The sequence below is a fragment of the Corvus brachyrhynchos genome, unplaced genomic scaffold (assembly GCF_000691975.1).
Source record: "Corvus brachyrhynchos isolate BGI_N302 unplaced genomic scaffold, ASM69197v1 scaffold53, whole genome shotgun sequence".
NCBI classification, from domain to species: domain Eukaryota; kingdom Metazoa; phylum Chordata; class Aves; order Passeriformes; family Corvidae; genus Corvus; species Corvus brachyrhynchos.
Window position 1 is genome coordinate 867,026 of NW_008237681.1, and position 14,144 is coordinate 881,169.

Sequence of the window (14,144 nt, forward strand, 5' to 3'; positions counted from 1 at the left end):
AACAACCAATGGGAACGAGGCTGAGCAGGGGCAGGGAAACCCCGTGTCTGTGCCCTCAGGGCCCCTCTCCCAGGGCTCCATGGCAGGGGGGAAGGGACCCAACAGTAAAATATTAGGGACATTGAATGGAATGGAAATAGATATACATATTGAACAAACAAAAATGTCGAAAGCATTCCGAGTTTAAAAAGAACAGAACTGTTTTTACTGTAAGTGGATGTCAATATCCCTCTAAAGATTTGGCAATTCAGAGGAGTTCTTGGCTTGCTCAACCAATTCAGGCAAATTGATTTTGATCTATCCAAATTTTTTAATTTTCATTTGCCTTTAAGAAAAAGATAAAAAACATCATTCAAAACCTTGGCAGACATTAGAAAATGAACTTTGCTCTCTCACCCCGATGCTCTTTTAATCTTTATATAGAAGGTTCAGACTCAGGAGACCACTGCTATTCAGGTAAAAAAATCAAGCATTTATTTAAAATTTGAGTAGGGGTTATTTAAGTATGTGCTAAGAAACCTTTCTCAGTCAAGGTCACCGATAAGATTTCAGGAGGAAAATAAAACCAAAAAATATATATATTTATATACATACAATCATATGAGAAACAGCTTTAATGCAAAACTAGCTTGCCAACAATTTGGCACAACAGGTGGGAGCACAACTCAAACTTTCCTAGGCTGTTGGACTGTATCTTCACCTACAAAAAGCAACAATGCAAGGCATACTCAAGTCAGCATATTTCACATGTATCAGAGCTTGAAAAGCCCAAGCAAAAGGGATATACCAACACAAGTAACTGTCATAGGGATTTAGCTCCAATGACACAGACTTGTTATCAAAAGAGGTTATCAGAAAACAGAAGGTTTCTGCTGTCTAATCTGTCACAGGCAAAAACATTAAGCAATTTTGAGTCTGCATTGAGGAAAGGACACAACAGACAGGCTCTAGGTCAAAGTCACTGGTGCCCAGTCTGCCTACCAAGAGTGCAGGAATCTGTGCTGTGTCATCATCCAGTAAAACCCTTCCTTCAGGAGTGGATAAGTGACAAGATGCAGACGGTGTCTGATCTAGTGCTGCAGGCACAGGACATGGAGATGCAGGATTGTATTCACAAGAAGTTCAGTGCAGCTGAGGCTGCTCAAAACCCATGGAGGAAATTTTTGAAATGCTTGCATGAAAGAGATGGTGACAGGAAGGCGATGCTAGCTGCAGGGAAGACACACTGTACTAAGCCTGCTGGGAACAGGAAAAAGTGATGGACAACCATTTTATTAATCGAGATATTCTCTCCAAGGTGTAAGGAAAGTGAGATGAAGTCAGCTGTTTTCCGAGTAGTTGCTTGTGCGGGTTAAGCTGGTTCTTACTAAGAAAGTAGCAGTTTAAGAAACACTAAAAAAACCCTAAATGTGGATTAAACCAAAGACCAAACATACCATATTCCTAACAGCTGAACTCCCTCACAGAAAGCATAATGTGTAGAGTTTGCCCTGTGGTACCTAATACAGGTCTCTGCTCATAGGTGTAGTAGGACTGACATCCCAATGAACTTGGCATTGTGTCTTCCCCTGCCTCATCTTTACCTGCCACGTCCCTCTTAGATGCTGTACAGAATGCGTCGATAGACCCCAATGTGGAATCCATCAGCTGTGCTAGATAACTGAGTTACTTTGATTGCTTAACTAGTGTTTGTAAGTTCTGACAGCCACATTTAGTTTTATTAAGTGTACTTGTGCTGGCTAAAGCCTTTCCTGATACCTCCTTAGGGCACTATTACAGATTTCAGATTGAGACTGGACTACTTGGGAATCATTGTGTTCCTGGAAAATGGGCTAATTACAATGGCAATCTTGCACAGCAGTTACCACTAGTCTCTGCCTATATTGTTTGTTCCCTGCAAAAGGTTAGAAGCATGAAAATAAATAGAATTAGGTCTGCGTTTGTTATTAGAAGATATGCAGCAATCAGGCAGAAAGGTTTTCATGTTTACTGCTAGGTACAGGATCTGATGCATGAGAAATGTTAATGAGGTAACAACTTAGCCATTGATTCAGACACATCAGTGATGACTGAAAGCCATTATGTAGTGACTGCTCTTTTCTGGGGGTCTGTTTGAAGTATGTTGGTGGTCCTCATGTATTTCCTAGGAGAAGAACATCTGTTGAACAAAAACCACTATCAAAATCAATACAATTAGCATCTTTTTGAAACTCTCGCCTTAACAGCAGAGTGGATCTTTTTCCTGATCCTGAGTTGATCTTTTTCTTGTGTGACAAATAGAAGCTTTCAGCTTCCAAGTTGTTTTTGTTGGTTGAAGAAACAGTTTTATTTCCCAGGTATGACAATCTGGCTCTATCAATTGATTTTCATACATTTGGTTATATTAATGTTGATTAATGGTCAATAGTTTCAATTAAGCCTAAAAGATTTCAACACCTAAGTATCTATGTAAATTAATGGGACTGACATACTTCCCACTCAAACTAGTTCAAAAAATGCCAAAAATGTTAAATTACTAACAGATACCAGAGGAGTAATATGGAAACCACTTACAGAATAAGCTTCCTTTATGTCACTACTCTGGCATTCAGAAAAACCTTCTGGAATCAATGGTCACGCAAAATGACCAGAACAGCAGAATCCCAATTCAGACCACTCCTTATGTATATTTTTAGGGGTGCTGAATATTTTTTCATCTTCCAATGCCAACAAACAAGCAATGCCTTGGGACAAAAAAAGCTCTAAAATTAAATTTAAGGCACACCCCAATCCCAATATCTGCAGTATTTTCCACCTTCATCTATTATTTCCCATGTACGTCTCTTATTTTCTTAGCACTGAAATTAAATCCCACATTGGTTGCAGCTCCTAGTATATGATGCTATACCAGCAGCCTGGGTCATGAGATACACAAAAGGACTATATTTGGTTGAAATTACAGGCAGGCAAAACATATATAAATGAAAAACTGCCTACCAATGCCTTAATCACAAAAAAAAATTGCATTTAAGCCCTTCAGTGACTATTTCTTCTTACATTGTATGCAGTATGCTGAAGTAAGGGTAACTCATATGGAAAAGGAGCTGCTCAACCTGAACTTGTATCCACCACACAGCTGTTGGAATTACAGCCTCCTAAGGCACAGGCAAGTTTCTTGGTGCTACTGCTCACATGCAAGACAAATGCTCTCCGCTTTCAAAGAATCCAGCTCACTTTTCCCTGGTTTCTATTAGAGACACCCTTGGGGCTAGTCTGAAATAAGATAAATTAGAGATAAAAATAACCAATGACATCAACGCCTACATCAGTGAAATGCAGGCTCTCACAATATACTTACTCCTATACTACCAGGCTTCTTTTGAAAATTCCAAATGCTGAGGTTTTTATTACACTGTAATGTAAAATTCAGCTGATGAAGAATTTATTGAAGGGGAGCACTTTGAAAGGTGCTCATTCATGTTGCTGTTACCACGGGTGAGGTTGGAGGGGGAAATCCAGATGAGAATACAGTTAGGAGGCTGCTGGGTCATATTTTCTTTATTTTAATACATATTTTTTATTCAAATACATTCTTTGAATACAAATTCTTACAGTATAAGCTCTGAACTAAAAATCTTTATATATGGTCAGAAAGTTACAGTACTTACTCAAAGGGGGACAGATGGAGAAGGAGGGGAAGAAGTGAGGAAGGGAAGAGGGGGGGAAAAAAGGAAGAAAGAAAATGAAGAGGAAAAGGGAAAGGGAAGGAAAAAGAGGGAAAAAAAAGGCTCAGAATCAGTGAATTCATAGTGTAATCAGTAACCTAATAGAGAAAGATGCTGATTGTATTCAGTAATACAATACTGTAACTGAAGAGCCACCCATGACAACTGGGATATATACATTTTTAGTTGCTTTTTGGGGATTTCTTTTGTGACTATAATTTACATTTTTTGAAATGTAGAAGTCTTATGTGAAGTAAGGATTGTTAAACTTGGTGTTTGAAAGGTATTTTTTTATACCATATCTGTGCAATCTAAAAGTTAAATTACTCCTTTGCCCTTTTTCTCTCATTTTTTGGTTTCTTTTTCTTTGCTGAACAGCAGCAATTCTAAAAATACTATATACTGAAGGATTATATACTGGGTGGTAGGGTAAAGGCTACATAGAAAATGCTGCTTTAATAAGCTTTAACAAAAAGGACAAATGTAAAATCAGATATCCATCACCTTTCCCCTCCCTCTTGATGTCTCTTACATTGTGGAAGATAAATTGCAGACACATCACAGACATGGAGGCAGCCCAAGTAAAATGTAGGCTGCTTTGCCCTTCTTTCAAGTTTCTGTGATTGAACTTGGGAAAGACCTTTCTATGATCTCGTGATCAAATGCTGCCATTCAAACAAGAAAGGCTCAGAGAAATGGCTGAGAAGTGGCTAAGAAATGGGGCTTTTACAGCTGCTCAGGACTGCTGACCAGCATAATGACATTGTTTCTGTGACAAACAAACAAAAAAGTCTAATAGAATCTTAGCCTCCTGCTTTCCCAGTGCTTTCAAGGCTGAATGGCTTTTCTCTGTTTTGCAGTACCATTCGAGGAGAAGGGGGAGAGAGACACTTCAAGTATGCAAGAGGCTCCTGGTATTCAAAACATATGGAAAAGGGAGAGAGAGGCTCCTGGTATTCAAAACATATGGAAAAGGGAGAGAGAGGCTCCTGGTATTCAAAACATATGGAAACTGCTATTGTGATACCACTCATCTTACTTTGTCTGGATGAATCTCAAAGGGAAACATCTTCACACGCTACTCCAGACACTTCATGTCACTTCGAGCTCAGAGGGGAAGGCCTGCAGAAGAGTCCTCAGTGCTCCTCTGGTGCCAGGGACAGGTTTACTTTTGGAGGGAGGGAGGGAGGGAGGGAGGCAGTGTGGCAGAAAGGCAAGACTACAAGGGGAGGACAGACCCTGTGTACTTTTTCCCATTATATGTGTCTTCCCTTTCCCATGACACTCCCTTTCTCACTACAAAGTCCTTCCTAAGGGCAACAGTGCCAATTTTTTCCCAAAATGCTTAGGGACACACCAAGCACCTGCAGGATTACTCCCGTTCACAGAATTACTCAGAAGTTTGGATACATATCCTCTCTTTCCAGCTACCAAATTTTCCACATTCTCTGCCAGTGACAACGTCTTTGTAGAAAACCCTCTGTACCAGCCCTGATGGGACAAACCCAGCTGAGAGCCTCAATGAGGCTGTCTGCCATCCAAGGGCACTTCAAGGCACCTCACCTGGATGTTTATTGATTTACAGCAGTGTTCCAAAACATGTGAAAATTCAATACTCCAATTTTATTGGGACATCTGAAAAGTCCACTCCCAGAGGCTTCCACTTCTGGCTGAAATACAGATGCCCAAAGGAGTGTGTCAAAAAATATCTATCTGCACATTGTTAAGCTTCAATAAAACTTGTTTGTTCAGGTTAGTTGGAATTTACAGGTTAAAGGTTCAGACTGAAACTTCTGACATAAATTTCTCTATATTTTGAATTTAAAAGTGTTCAATGTGAAAGCAAGTGGAAAAGCGTGAGGGAGGAAGGAGTAAAGGAAGAATTTTTCTATGAAAGGCCTGAAAGGGAAATAATTTTCCTCGGTTAAAAAACAAATAAGACCATGCAAATTCCCACTTGCTGCGAATTATTATTATTGAGCATAACACACTATGACCTAAAGTGGTTAGTCTGTGCTCAGCCTTGCTCAAGTTGGCTTTTTAAATGACTTTTAAACTAGTTGGCTCAGGTGTGACAACACTATACTGCAGCAGTAGGGTCTGCAAAGCAGATGTACTCCATCACTGAAAGAGTCCTGAAGGGACTAATAAAGTAATGCAGGAGAGGAATAAACAGGAGGAGTTGTGCCACCGTTGGCCCCAGCTTATGCAAAAGCAGAATTCCTCCCTGAAATCTGAATCATGCACAAATAACTTCACAATGTTTGACATTGTTTCATGTTCTGATTTGCATGTTTTTATTTATTTGCATTGCTTTGTTTTAAATTGCCAGCCCTTTAGACCTAAACAATCTGAAATTCAAGCTGTGAATCTTTCTGGCTCATAAATTTTGCCTGCCATAACACCTGCGCAACTCGTCTGTCTTGTCTTGGCTTTTACAAGTGCATCCAAGGAACAGCACTGTCCCTGGACCAGAAACTTGTTGACACTTCTCCTGCTGATCTATGAGGCAAGACAGAATTCAGTGCACACACTCTCTAGCTGTGCTGCTTATGCAGCAGTAGCATACAGAAGGGACTTTTTTGTTCATAAACAAATATATCCACCATTTCCCATAAAGGGAATGGATTTTCTGAATTAGAAGATTTATACAGTCACTCTTAACAGCAAAAAATGCCCATGAATTAAAAGAAAAAAAAAAAAAGCATATATTGAAATTAGTTTAGATAAACTGTGGCACAGTTCATTGCCACTAGATATTATGAATGAGAAAGAAATGCAGTTCTCTGTTTATGCTGCAGACTTTTGGAAATCTTAGGAAAGATATGACAGGTGGTACTGTGACAGGAAGAAAAGAAGAATAATCTTTTCTCATTTATATGCCATATTGTTCTCTAACTTTCATTCTTATAAACCAAGTGAAAGATTTTAATCTAAACTGCAGTAATGCTATTTTATACGTCATAGCCTGAATTACTGTGATATCACAAACAAACTGATCTTAGGCATTTTTTGTTACCTCCAGTTACAAAGTAATAAAAAACTCCCAACCCTGCCAGAGACTTTCTTCTTAATTATACAGCCAGATTACAAAATTCAGTATTTGATCATGCAGCTTCTTGAAATACAAAAAGATACGGTTCTTTTCCTAGTAACTTACAGACCAGTACAAGATCAAATGAAACACAACATAAATATGTAGCACTTCAGATCTCTGAGACTGTCCCCATCATCAACAACTTTATATATTTTTGGAAAAGCAGGCTTTAGATGATGTCAGCATTCTGTCTTCTCCCCCGCAGCTTTCCTCATGAGCTCAAATTACATGACTTAGCACTGATACACACCTCCTAATATCTTAAAAACAAATTGGCTCAGCCCTCATTCCTCCAAGCGCATACCAACTATTGGGGTTTACTGGGTAAACAAATAATTCTGTATCCTCCTAACCAAAGGGAGTCTTTTTTGAACTAAATGAAAATGGATAAAATCTTGAGAAGATAGGAATTTTTCTTTTTCGCTTTTCAGAAAAATATCCCTTTCCTTTAAAGAATCTAAAGAATACACAATCTTTAAGATCCAAGAGACCTAGGAAATTGGAATGGATCTTTGCTTCATGACATGGAAATGTGTGCTATGAAACCAGAAGCACTTACAGCAATGTCAGCACAGCAAGGACAACTGAAGGTTACATAAACGTAAATGTGAAGAAATAAAACCTTACACTTCACATTTGAAATTCTTAAGAATGCCATGAAGCAACACAAATATCAGATTTTAAAGGCTGTCTTTGAAAGGAAGGAAACTTTAAAGACCAAGAAATACTTGATTTCAGTTGAAGTCACAACCTATTGGAAATTTCTGGCTGAAGAGTTGGTACCTGTTTGATTAACTACAAATGCTGTTTGGTCGAGTGCCAGAAAGGAGGGCAAAGCCAGGAGCCTGTGCTGGTGGTGTGTGACAGCTGTGGGTCTGAAAAGGAGGGCAGAACATGGAGCAATGATGAGGTTTTGGCCACATCATAGAAGCCTGCACAAACCACAAACCAAAGTCAGAGAGATTTAACCAGGGAACTGCTTTCTAAGCAAAAGGTTTTATATTTTCCAATAAATCTGTACCCATTCCGTAGCTTCTTGGTTGGAAAGTCCATCTTTATGACCATCTTCTGCAAAGTCCGTGTGATCTTAACCATTACGTGATGTCTGGAAAATGAAACTCTATTTCCCTAGGGACGATCCCTTCTGAGAGCTTTACACACCACCCAGGCACCTCTTAACATCCAACATGACCCAGGCAATAGGTCCACAAAGCCCATTCTGCATGGAACAGTTTGTCAGAGACACCAGAGTTGGGATGGCGCCTGCACATTGCTGAGGGCGTGGAAGCACATGCGGTCCAAAGCAGGATGGGGTTACAGCAGCCTTGTGGTCATCACCAAGACTCAACAGGAGTTAAAGATTTTAACTGATTGCCAAAGATGAAGACTTTGAAAGAAGATGAAACCAAGAGAAGTTAAAAGAGTGTTCAGAGGGCTTGCAGTGTAAAAGAAATTTCTGCTAACAGTGAGCTGAGCATTTGTGTATTTATGGAGCACAGAAAGTGAAAGATAACAGTGATTCCATTAAAAATGACAGGCAAAAATTGAAAACAGGAAAAATAAATAGAAAATTTGTTAAACTGTTATTTTTTATGAAGGTTTTTACATGGATCATATTTTCTGACACAATAAGGATGAACTTATATAGTGCAATCAGCAGATAACAATGAAAGTATTTAAAAACCTGAATTCTTAGACAATCTAAAAGACTTAGATAACGTTAATATCACATACATGAAAGGAACTGAGAATACAAGTAAGAAAATCTGGGGGTTTTTAGTCCAGACAATTTTTGAGGATAACAATATGGAAAAGATAACCCCCTTTTTAAACTAGCTTCACTGAGTATTACCAGTATCAAACCTGGAAGAATCCCCTTTATTCTAAGTTCTCTGTAGCATTCAACAAATGTTTTAAGACACCTACAAACCAATACCTAGTTTAGAGTTTGGGCTGCTATTTTATCTAGTTTAAAATATCAAAAAATGCATATACATGTAGACAGACAACTAAGCAAATGCCCCAAGAAGAAATATTTGGAAGAGTTTTTCAGTGTTTTATGTATATAAATGAACAGACAATTAAATAAAAAGATAAAGTACCAAGAGACAGGGGCTAAAAAGTTATCAAACAAAACATTTTAAGTTCATTCACTCAGAAAAACAATTTACAGCATCACTAATGACAAACAAGGCAGCATTTTTTCATCCACTAAGATAAAACCAGTGGAAAATGTTAATATCCATTACACAGTTAACCTTCAACTGGAATATTCTTCCCTCATCACCATTTTAGGCACAATATCCTAGAAAACATGTTGCTCTAAATAGAGTATTCCAAGTTCTAAGTCTACTTCTCTGAAGCGAAGATTAATTATTTGAATTTACTCTCCATGGTGGAAGAACCTGAGAGATGTCCTAAGAGAAATATTTACACTAAGGAGAGAGGCAGAAAATACCAATTGATTTTGGTGAAATGAGTCCATATAAATGCAGTGCTTTGAACACTTTCAAGATGAAGAAAAAAAAAAAAAAGCATGCCCAGTAACGATTAAAGGAAGATATGAGGTATTTGCAAATACATCTGTATTGTTGCAGATAATTTCTTTCTATTTAAGAGTTTTTACTTCAGTAAAAGTCAGTATCAAAATGACATAGTCACTTGTTACTTGTGGGATTCTTAATCTACACAAGGACAATAATTCCCTTTTCTTTCTTTTTGTCAGATATCTGTAATTAAATTAGCAATAAGATAAAGATTCTTGACAATGTAATGTAGCATTCATGTGTCTCACTTCCTTTAAATTTTCTCTGAGATAGGAACTGACTCAATGTCCTCTGACAACTCAAAGTATTTACAAAGCAAATGAAAATTAGGAAGTACTATAATGACTAGAAAATGCTGTGAGGGAGCATAATGGACATATCAGCAGAGGATAATTATTGTAACTGAGGCATGTTCCTGTGAAATTCCAGAGAGAAAAGTAAGAACTTGTTAAATTTTTGCATTTATTCAGAAAGAGAAAATGAAATTATCTAAAAACATCCAAGGATGCTGGGAGATGAACAAAAACTCTGTGTAAATATCATACCCTAAACTTGCCCATCCAAACAGAAGCCAATTTGTTACTGAGAGACGAGCTAGAAAGTTTTAATTTAATTCAGTGTTTGCAAAATCATAGATTAGCAAGATTTCATGTGAAGTCTGCTATTCACCAACAAAAATAGATGCAGCACTGGAAGACTGAGAGCAAGCTACCGTCATTATCAGTAGCGGTCTTCACATCTTGATGGAGATGTGGAGCGCTATAGAATTCACTTGCTGACTTTCAGTGTGGCTGTACCAGGCCCATACAATTAGTTTCACATGGGGCTGAATTCTCTATAGGATGAGAATATACCCAGTAGGCCCTGTAGGTCTATTAATCTCAGAAATGCAGTGCTAATAAAGAGAAAACAAAAAACCCTCACAAATAAAACCCATTAAAATAATAATCACTCAAAGCTACTCAGAATATTTATGAAGTTGACACGGAATCTGCCAAGCACTGAGATTTTGCAGATTTTTGGAGATGACTGTGCTGTCTCAGTCTGAAAGAAATGCAAAGATATTAACTAATTATTTATGGGATGACCAATTATTTTGTACTGTAAATCTCAGACTGAACATCATGAAATGCTTATTAGTTGAGCAAGCACAACAGTGGAGCAACTCCTTTTGGAATGGAATGAAGCCAAGGAGTTGGATGGAGAAGGCCCCTTAATGAGAATAATTCACTAACACAGACACAGTGATGCTCAATTTACCTAGGCACTATACAACTGAGCAGCAAAATGTTGCAAGAGACAGAAAATAACCCGTACATGGTGACTGGGTTGAAGCAGAGGGGTCTGGAGCTGCAAGTGCTCAGTTCTACAATTTTTAAGAAACAACAGACAGTAATTGAAGTTATAAAGTCCAAGAAGGATGTATGTGTTCTTGCTTTCAGAAGGTACAGAGTACAGAGCCTCCAAAGTGCCCTGTGCACCCTCCTTTCCTTGCAGTTGTAACACTGCTTTCCTGCTGCATTGTTGTCCTGGGCCAGCCTAGATGTATGACTCTGGGCTAGAATCAAAATTTACATCTCATTTGCCAAGAAAAAACTAGCTGAAGAAGAGTTCAGAGTTCAAAATTAATGTTTGAGACAACCTTTTGGGAAGATACAACTAAGTCATGGCCCATGCTTTATTCTGGCATGAAAGCCAGAGCCATGGTGCCCAGTGTTTCTGTTCAGCATCATGTGAAAGCTACCTACTCCAGATCTTCCATCATGACTTAGTAACCAGGCAAAACTGCCCCTGCAATACATGAACATTTTATCCTCTAAAAATGCTAATCTCACAAGCATACATCCCACAGGATGTATGGTGACACATCACCAGGCTCACATCTTAGGGAACCCAGCTGAGGAAGACAGCATGGATGGAGGAGAGCTGCCAATTGATTTGTCTGGTCCATAATCCCACTGCCTCAGGCCAGTAGTACATGGCCAGCAGCCAGGCTGATTTCTTTCTTAATGGGCCTCATGCAACCTTCTATTAGTTGGCAAACCTGAACCAGAACATTAGAGCTTGGATGAGAGATGTGGACAAAAATGCAAAACCCTTTCAGTTCACTGCTACACCTGAAAGAAATCCATCTGAAAATCCAAAATCAATGTAATTTAACCCTAAAAGGATTGATCCATTTTCTTTCTCAGTAAAATCAGCCCTCTGAGCAGCAGAGGTTAATAACAGATAGTGTTGAGTATTTCTGCTAATGCTCTCCGGTTCTTCATTTTTTAACTGATATCCATAAAGAGGTCACAGCAATAAACTAGAGATGATTCTCCTCCTATGCCAATTCCTGAGATGCTGGGAGGATCCTTTTCAGACTATAACTGTGATTTTCCAAGTACATTAAGAGACTTGATTTTCCCTCCTACTTCATGCAAGACACTTCTATCTTTGCTGAGAGGCTTAAATACAGGTTCATAGCATGGATGTAGAAACTGAGTACAAGGCTTAACAGGAATCTACAACAAGAAGAAACTAGGAGTGAATTATTTTTTGCACTGGATAAAATGTAAATCATCCCTTGAATCAACCCCACTGCTAAGGTGATCATGTTTGTGCCCTGGCCTCTCAAGGAGAGCAATGAATACAACAAATCTTCTAATTATGGATTTAAAGAGTGCCCTACTCTAATAACGAGGCACAAACAATCTCTTTTATGTGGACCAAATAACCTATGACAAGTTCTAATTATCTGTATTTGGAGATACAAAATCTGTCTCCCAAAACTTGCGGGCAAAATGGGATCTTACAGATATCTCGTGCATAGCTGAGTGAGTTCAGTTAATGGTTCAGTGACTTTGTCCCAAGCTGTATTATGCTCTATCTGCATCTGAACAGTACTCAGGTAAATTAAAACCCTTAATATAGTCACTTCCCTTGTGACTAAATGCCATCTGACAACAACAGTCACGACAGAAACATGGTAGACAATCTTTTCACATGGACATCTTTTCTTCTTCAAGAAACTAAGAGCTAATTCATGGCCTTTAAGAAAGCATCAAAAGTTATAGCCATTAAAATCCAATTTCAGTGTATCTCTTGGAACAGAAGTAAATAAACATGCTGTCTTATAAAGACTCCTATTTTGATGGCCGACATTACCAGTACTTTCCTGATTAATTAAAAAATTTAAAAAAGAAAAAAAAAGAAAATTATTTTCATTTTATAGCTTTCATTCTTTACCATGAAGCTCTGTCTCAAGAAGGTTCTGTAAGAATATTCTATTTTATTGCTGGATCTAATGATGTGTCCTCTCTGAGACAACTGGGAGTGTGACCATGGAGCACACAGGCTTAGAAGGACAAAGCCAGACTTACTGATTCCTTGCTATTCACACTCTTTGCATTGGGTGTTGCTATGATATTAAACAGATTACTACTGGGACTCAAAGTGTGCATACAGAAAGGCAAGCCAGAGGTTTAAGTTCTCTGCCTATGTTGCTCAGCCCATTGTTCTACACAGCCTAAGTTTGTTGTACTTCACAAAGTTGGTGCTGTAATTCATTAGCTGGTGCTGAGAAAAATTGTCAGTGACCACTTTTGAAAAAGAAATCTTTAAATGGAGTCTTGCAGCTTGTACTAAAAGCTTTATATTGTTTCAAGAAGGTGATCTGACTAAAATTTATATGTACATTGCAGCATTCATTTACTGTACACCATAGCTGTACAGATGGCTTTCTTTTAATTAGAGTATTTAGTACATCTTCTGCATAAAGAACCAGGCAATGAATAAGAAGAAATTTAATGAAAGTAACCAAAAAAGGAAATAGTTTAAAGGAAGCTAGGGGAAAAAAAAGGAAGATAACAACTTAGGACACAATTCTTGCAAATATTTCCTGCTCATTTAATGCAGCCCTTCAGAAAACCCAGAGGAGAAATCTTTGCAGATTTGTGGCCTTGGAGAGGTCTTGTCAAGCAGTAAGTATCAAACATCTGATCATAAAACTTTGCAAAGCTGATGGATGCACAGATGATAGCTAGACATTTGAAAAGGAAAATAATAGCTGGAACTTGGCTTTCAATGTGGCACGGACACACCAATGAATGTGTTCTATGGGTATTTTAGGAAAGTGTCAGGATTTCATTAAGTTATGGCAAGCAAAAATGATATAAAATGATTTAATATTTGAAATATCTTCAGTATTAACAGCTACTGCTGTTAATACTGGTAACAGTAACTAGCAACGCTAAGTAGAAACTGTAAGGAATATAAAGCTTCTACAACTTGACATCCTGGATATTTTATAATCTATAATGAAGCTGCTAAGCTAGTTACATTCCTAGTTAATCTGAAAATCATTGGTGTTTAGTTATGTGGCCTCTAGTCTAACTGAAAAAAACCAAAAAACAAACCAACATTCAAAAGGAAAAAAACACAGTAAGGCAACATGACTTTTATATGTTCTTAAATTTGCTGCTGTCAGGCATAAATGCTTAAAACATACAAATCTGGGTAAGAAAAAGTTGCTATGGGTCACAAAGGATAGGCTTCGACCAGGGAAGTTATATGCCGTCTTAGCAGGAGCAGTAATTTAAGCCACTCTCAAGACAAATTCCAGTATTTCTGTATTGTAAACTCTTCAGTGAATTTTAAATTTCATAATGATGGCTGCTTGACTTACCTGGTAGACCGGGTGGTGTTTTCAGATATTTGCCATTAAAATGTTGAATTACTACTTCACATTTTTCTGTAGACTCCATTCTGAAAAAGAGAAGAGAGTGGGATATGGGTAGAGGCAATATGTGTTAC

General features: G+C 38.1%; 1 protein-coding gene across 7 annotated transcripts in view; it reads right to left on the reverse strand.

Moving 5' to 3' along the window:
- RBMS3 (RNA binding motif single stranded interacting protein 3) overlaps positions 1–14,144 on the reverse strand; it is a 707,084-nt gene that overhangs the window by 129,534 nt on the left and 563,406 nt on the right. For all 7 annotated transcript variants that reach the window (XM_017732086.1, XM_017732084.1, XM_017732083.1 and 4 more), the window contains one exon: positions 14,017–14,096. In XM_017732086.1, the coding sequence (XP_017587575.1) occupies positions 14,017–14,096 (80 nt within the window). The remainder of the gene's footprint in view (positions 1–14,016; positions 14,097–14,144) is intronic.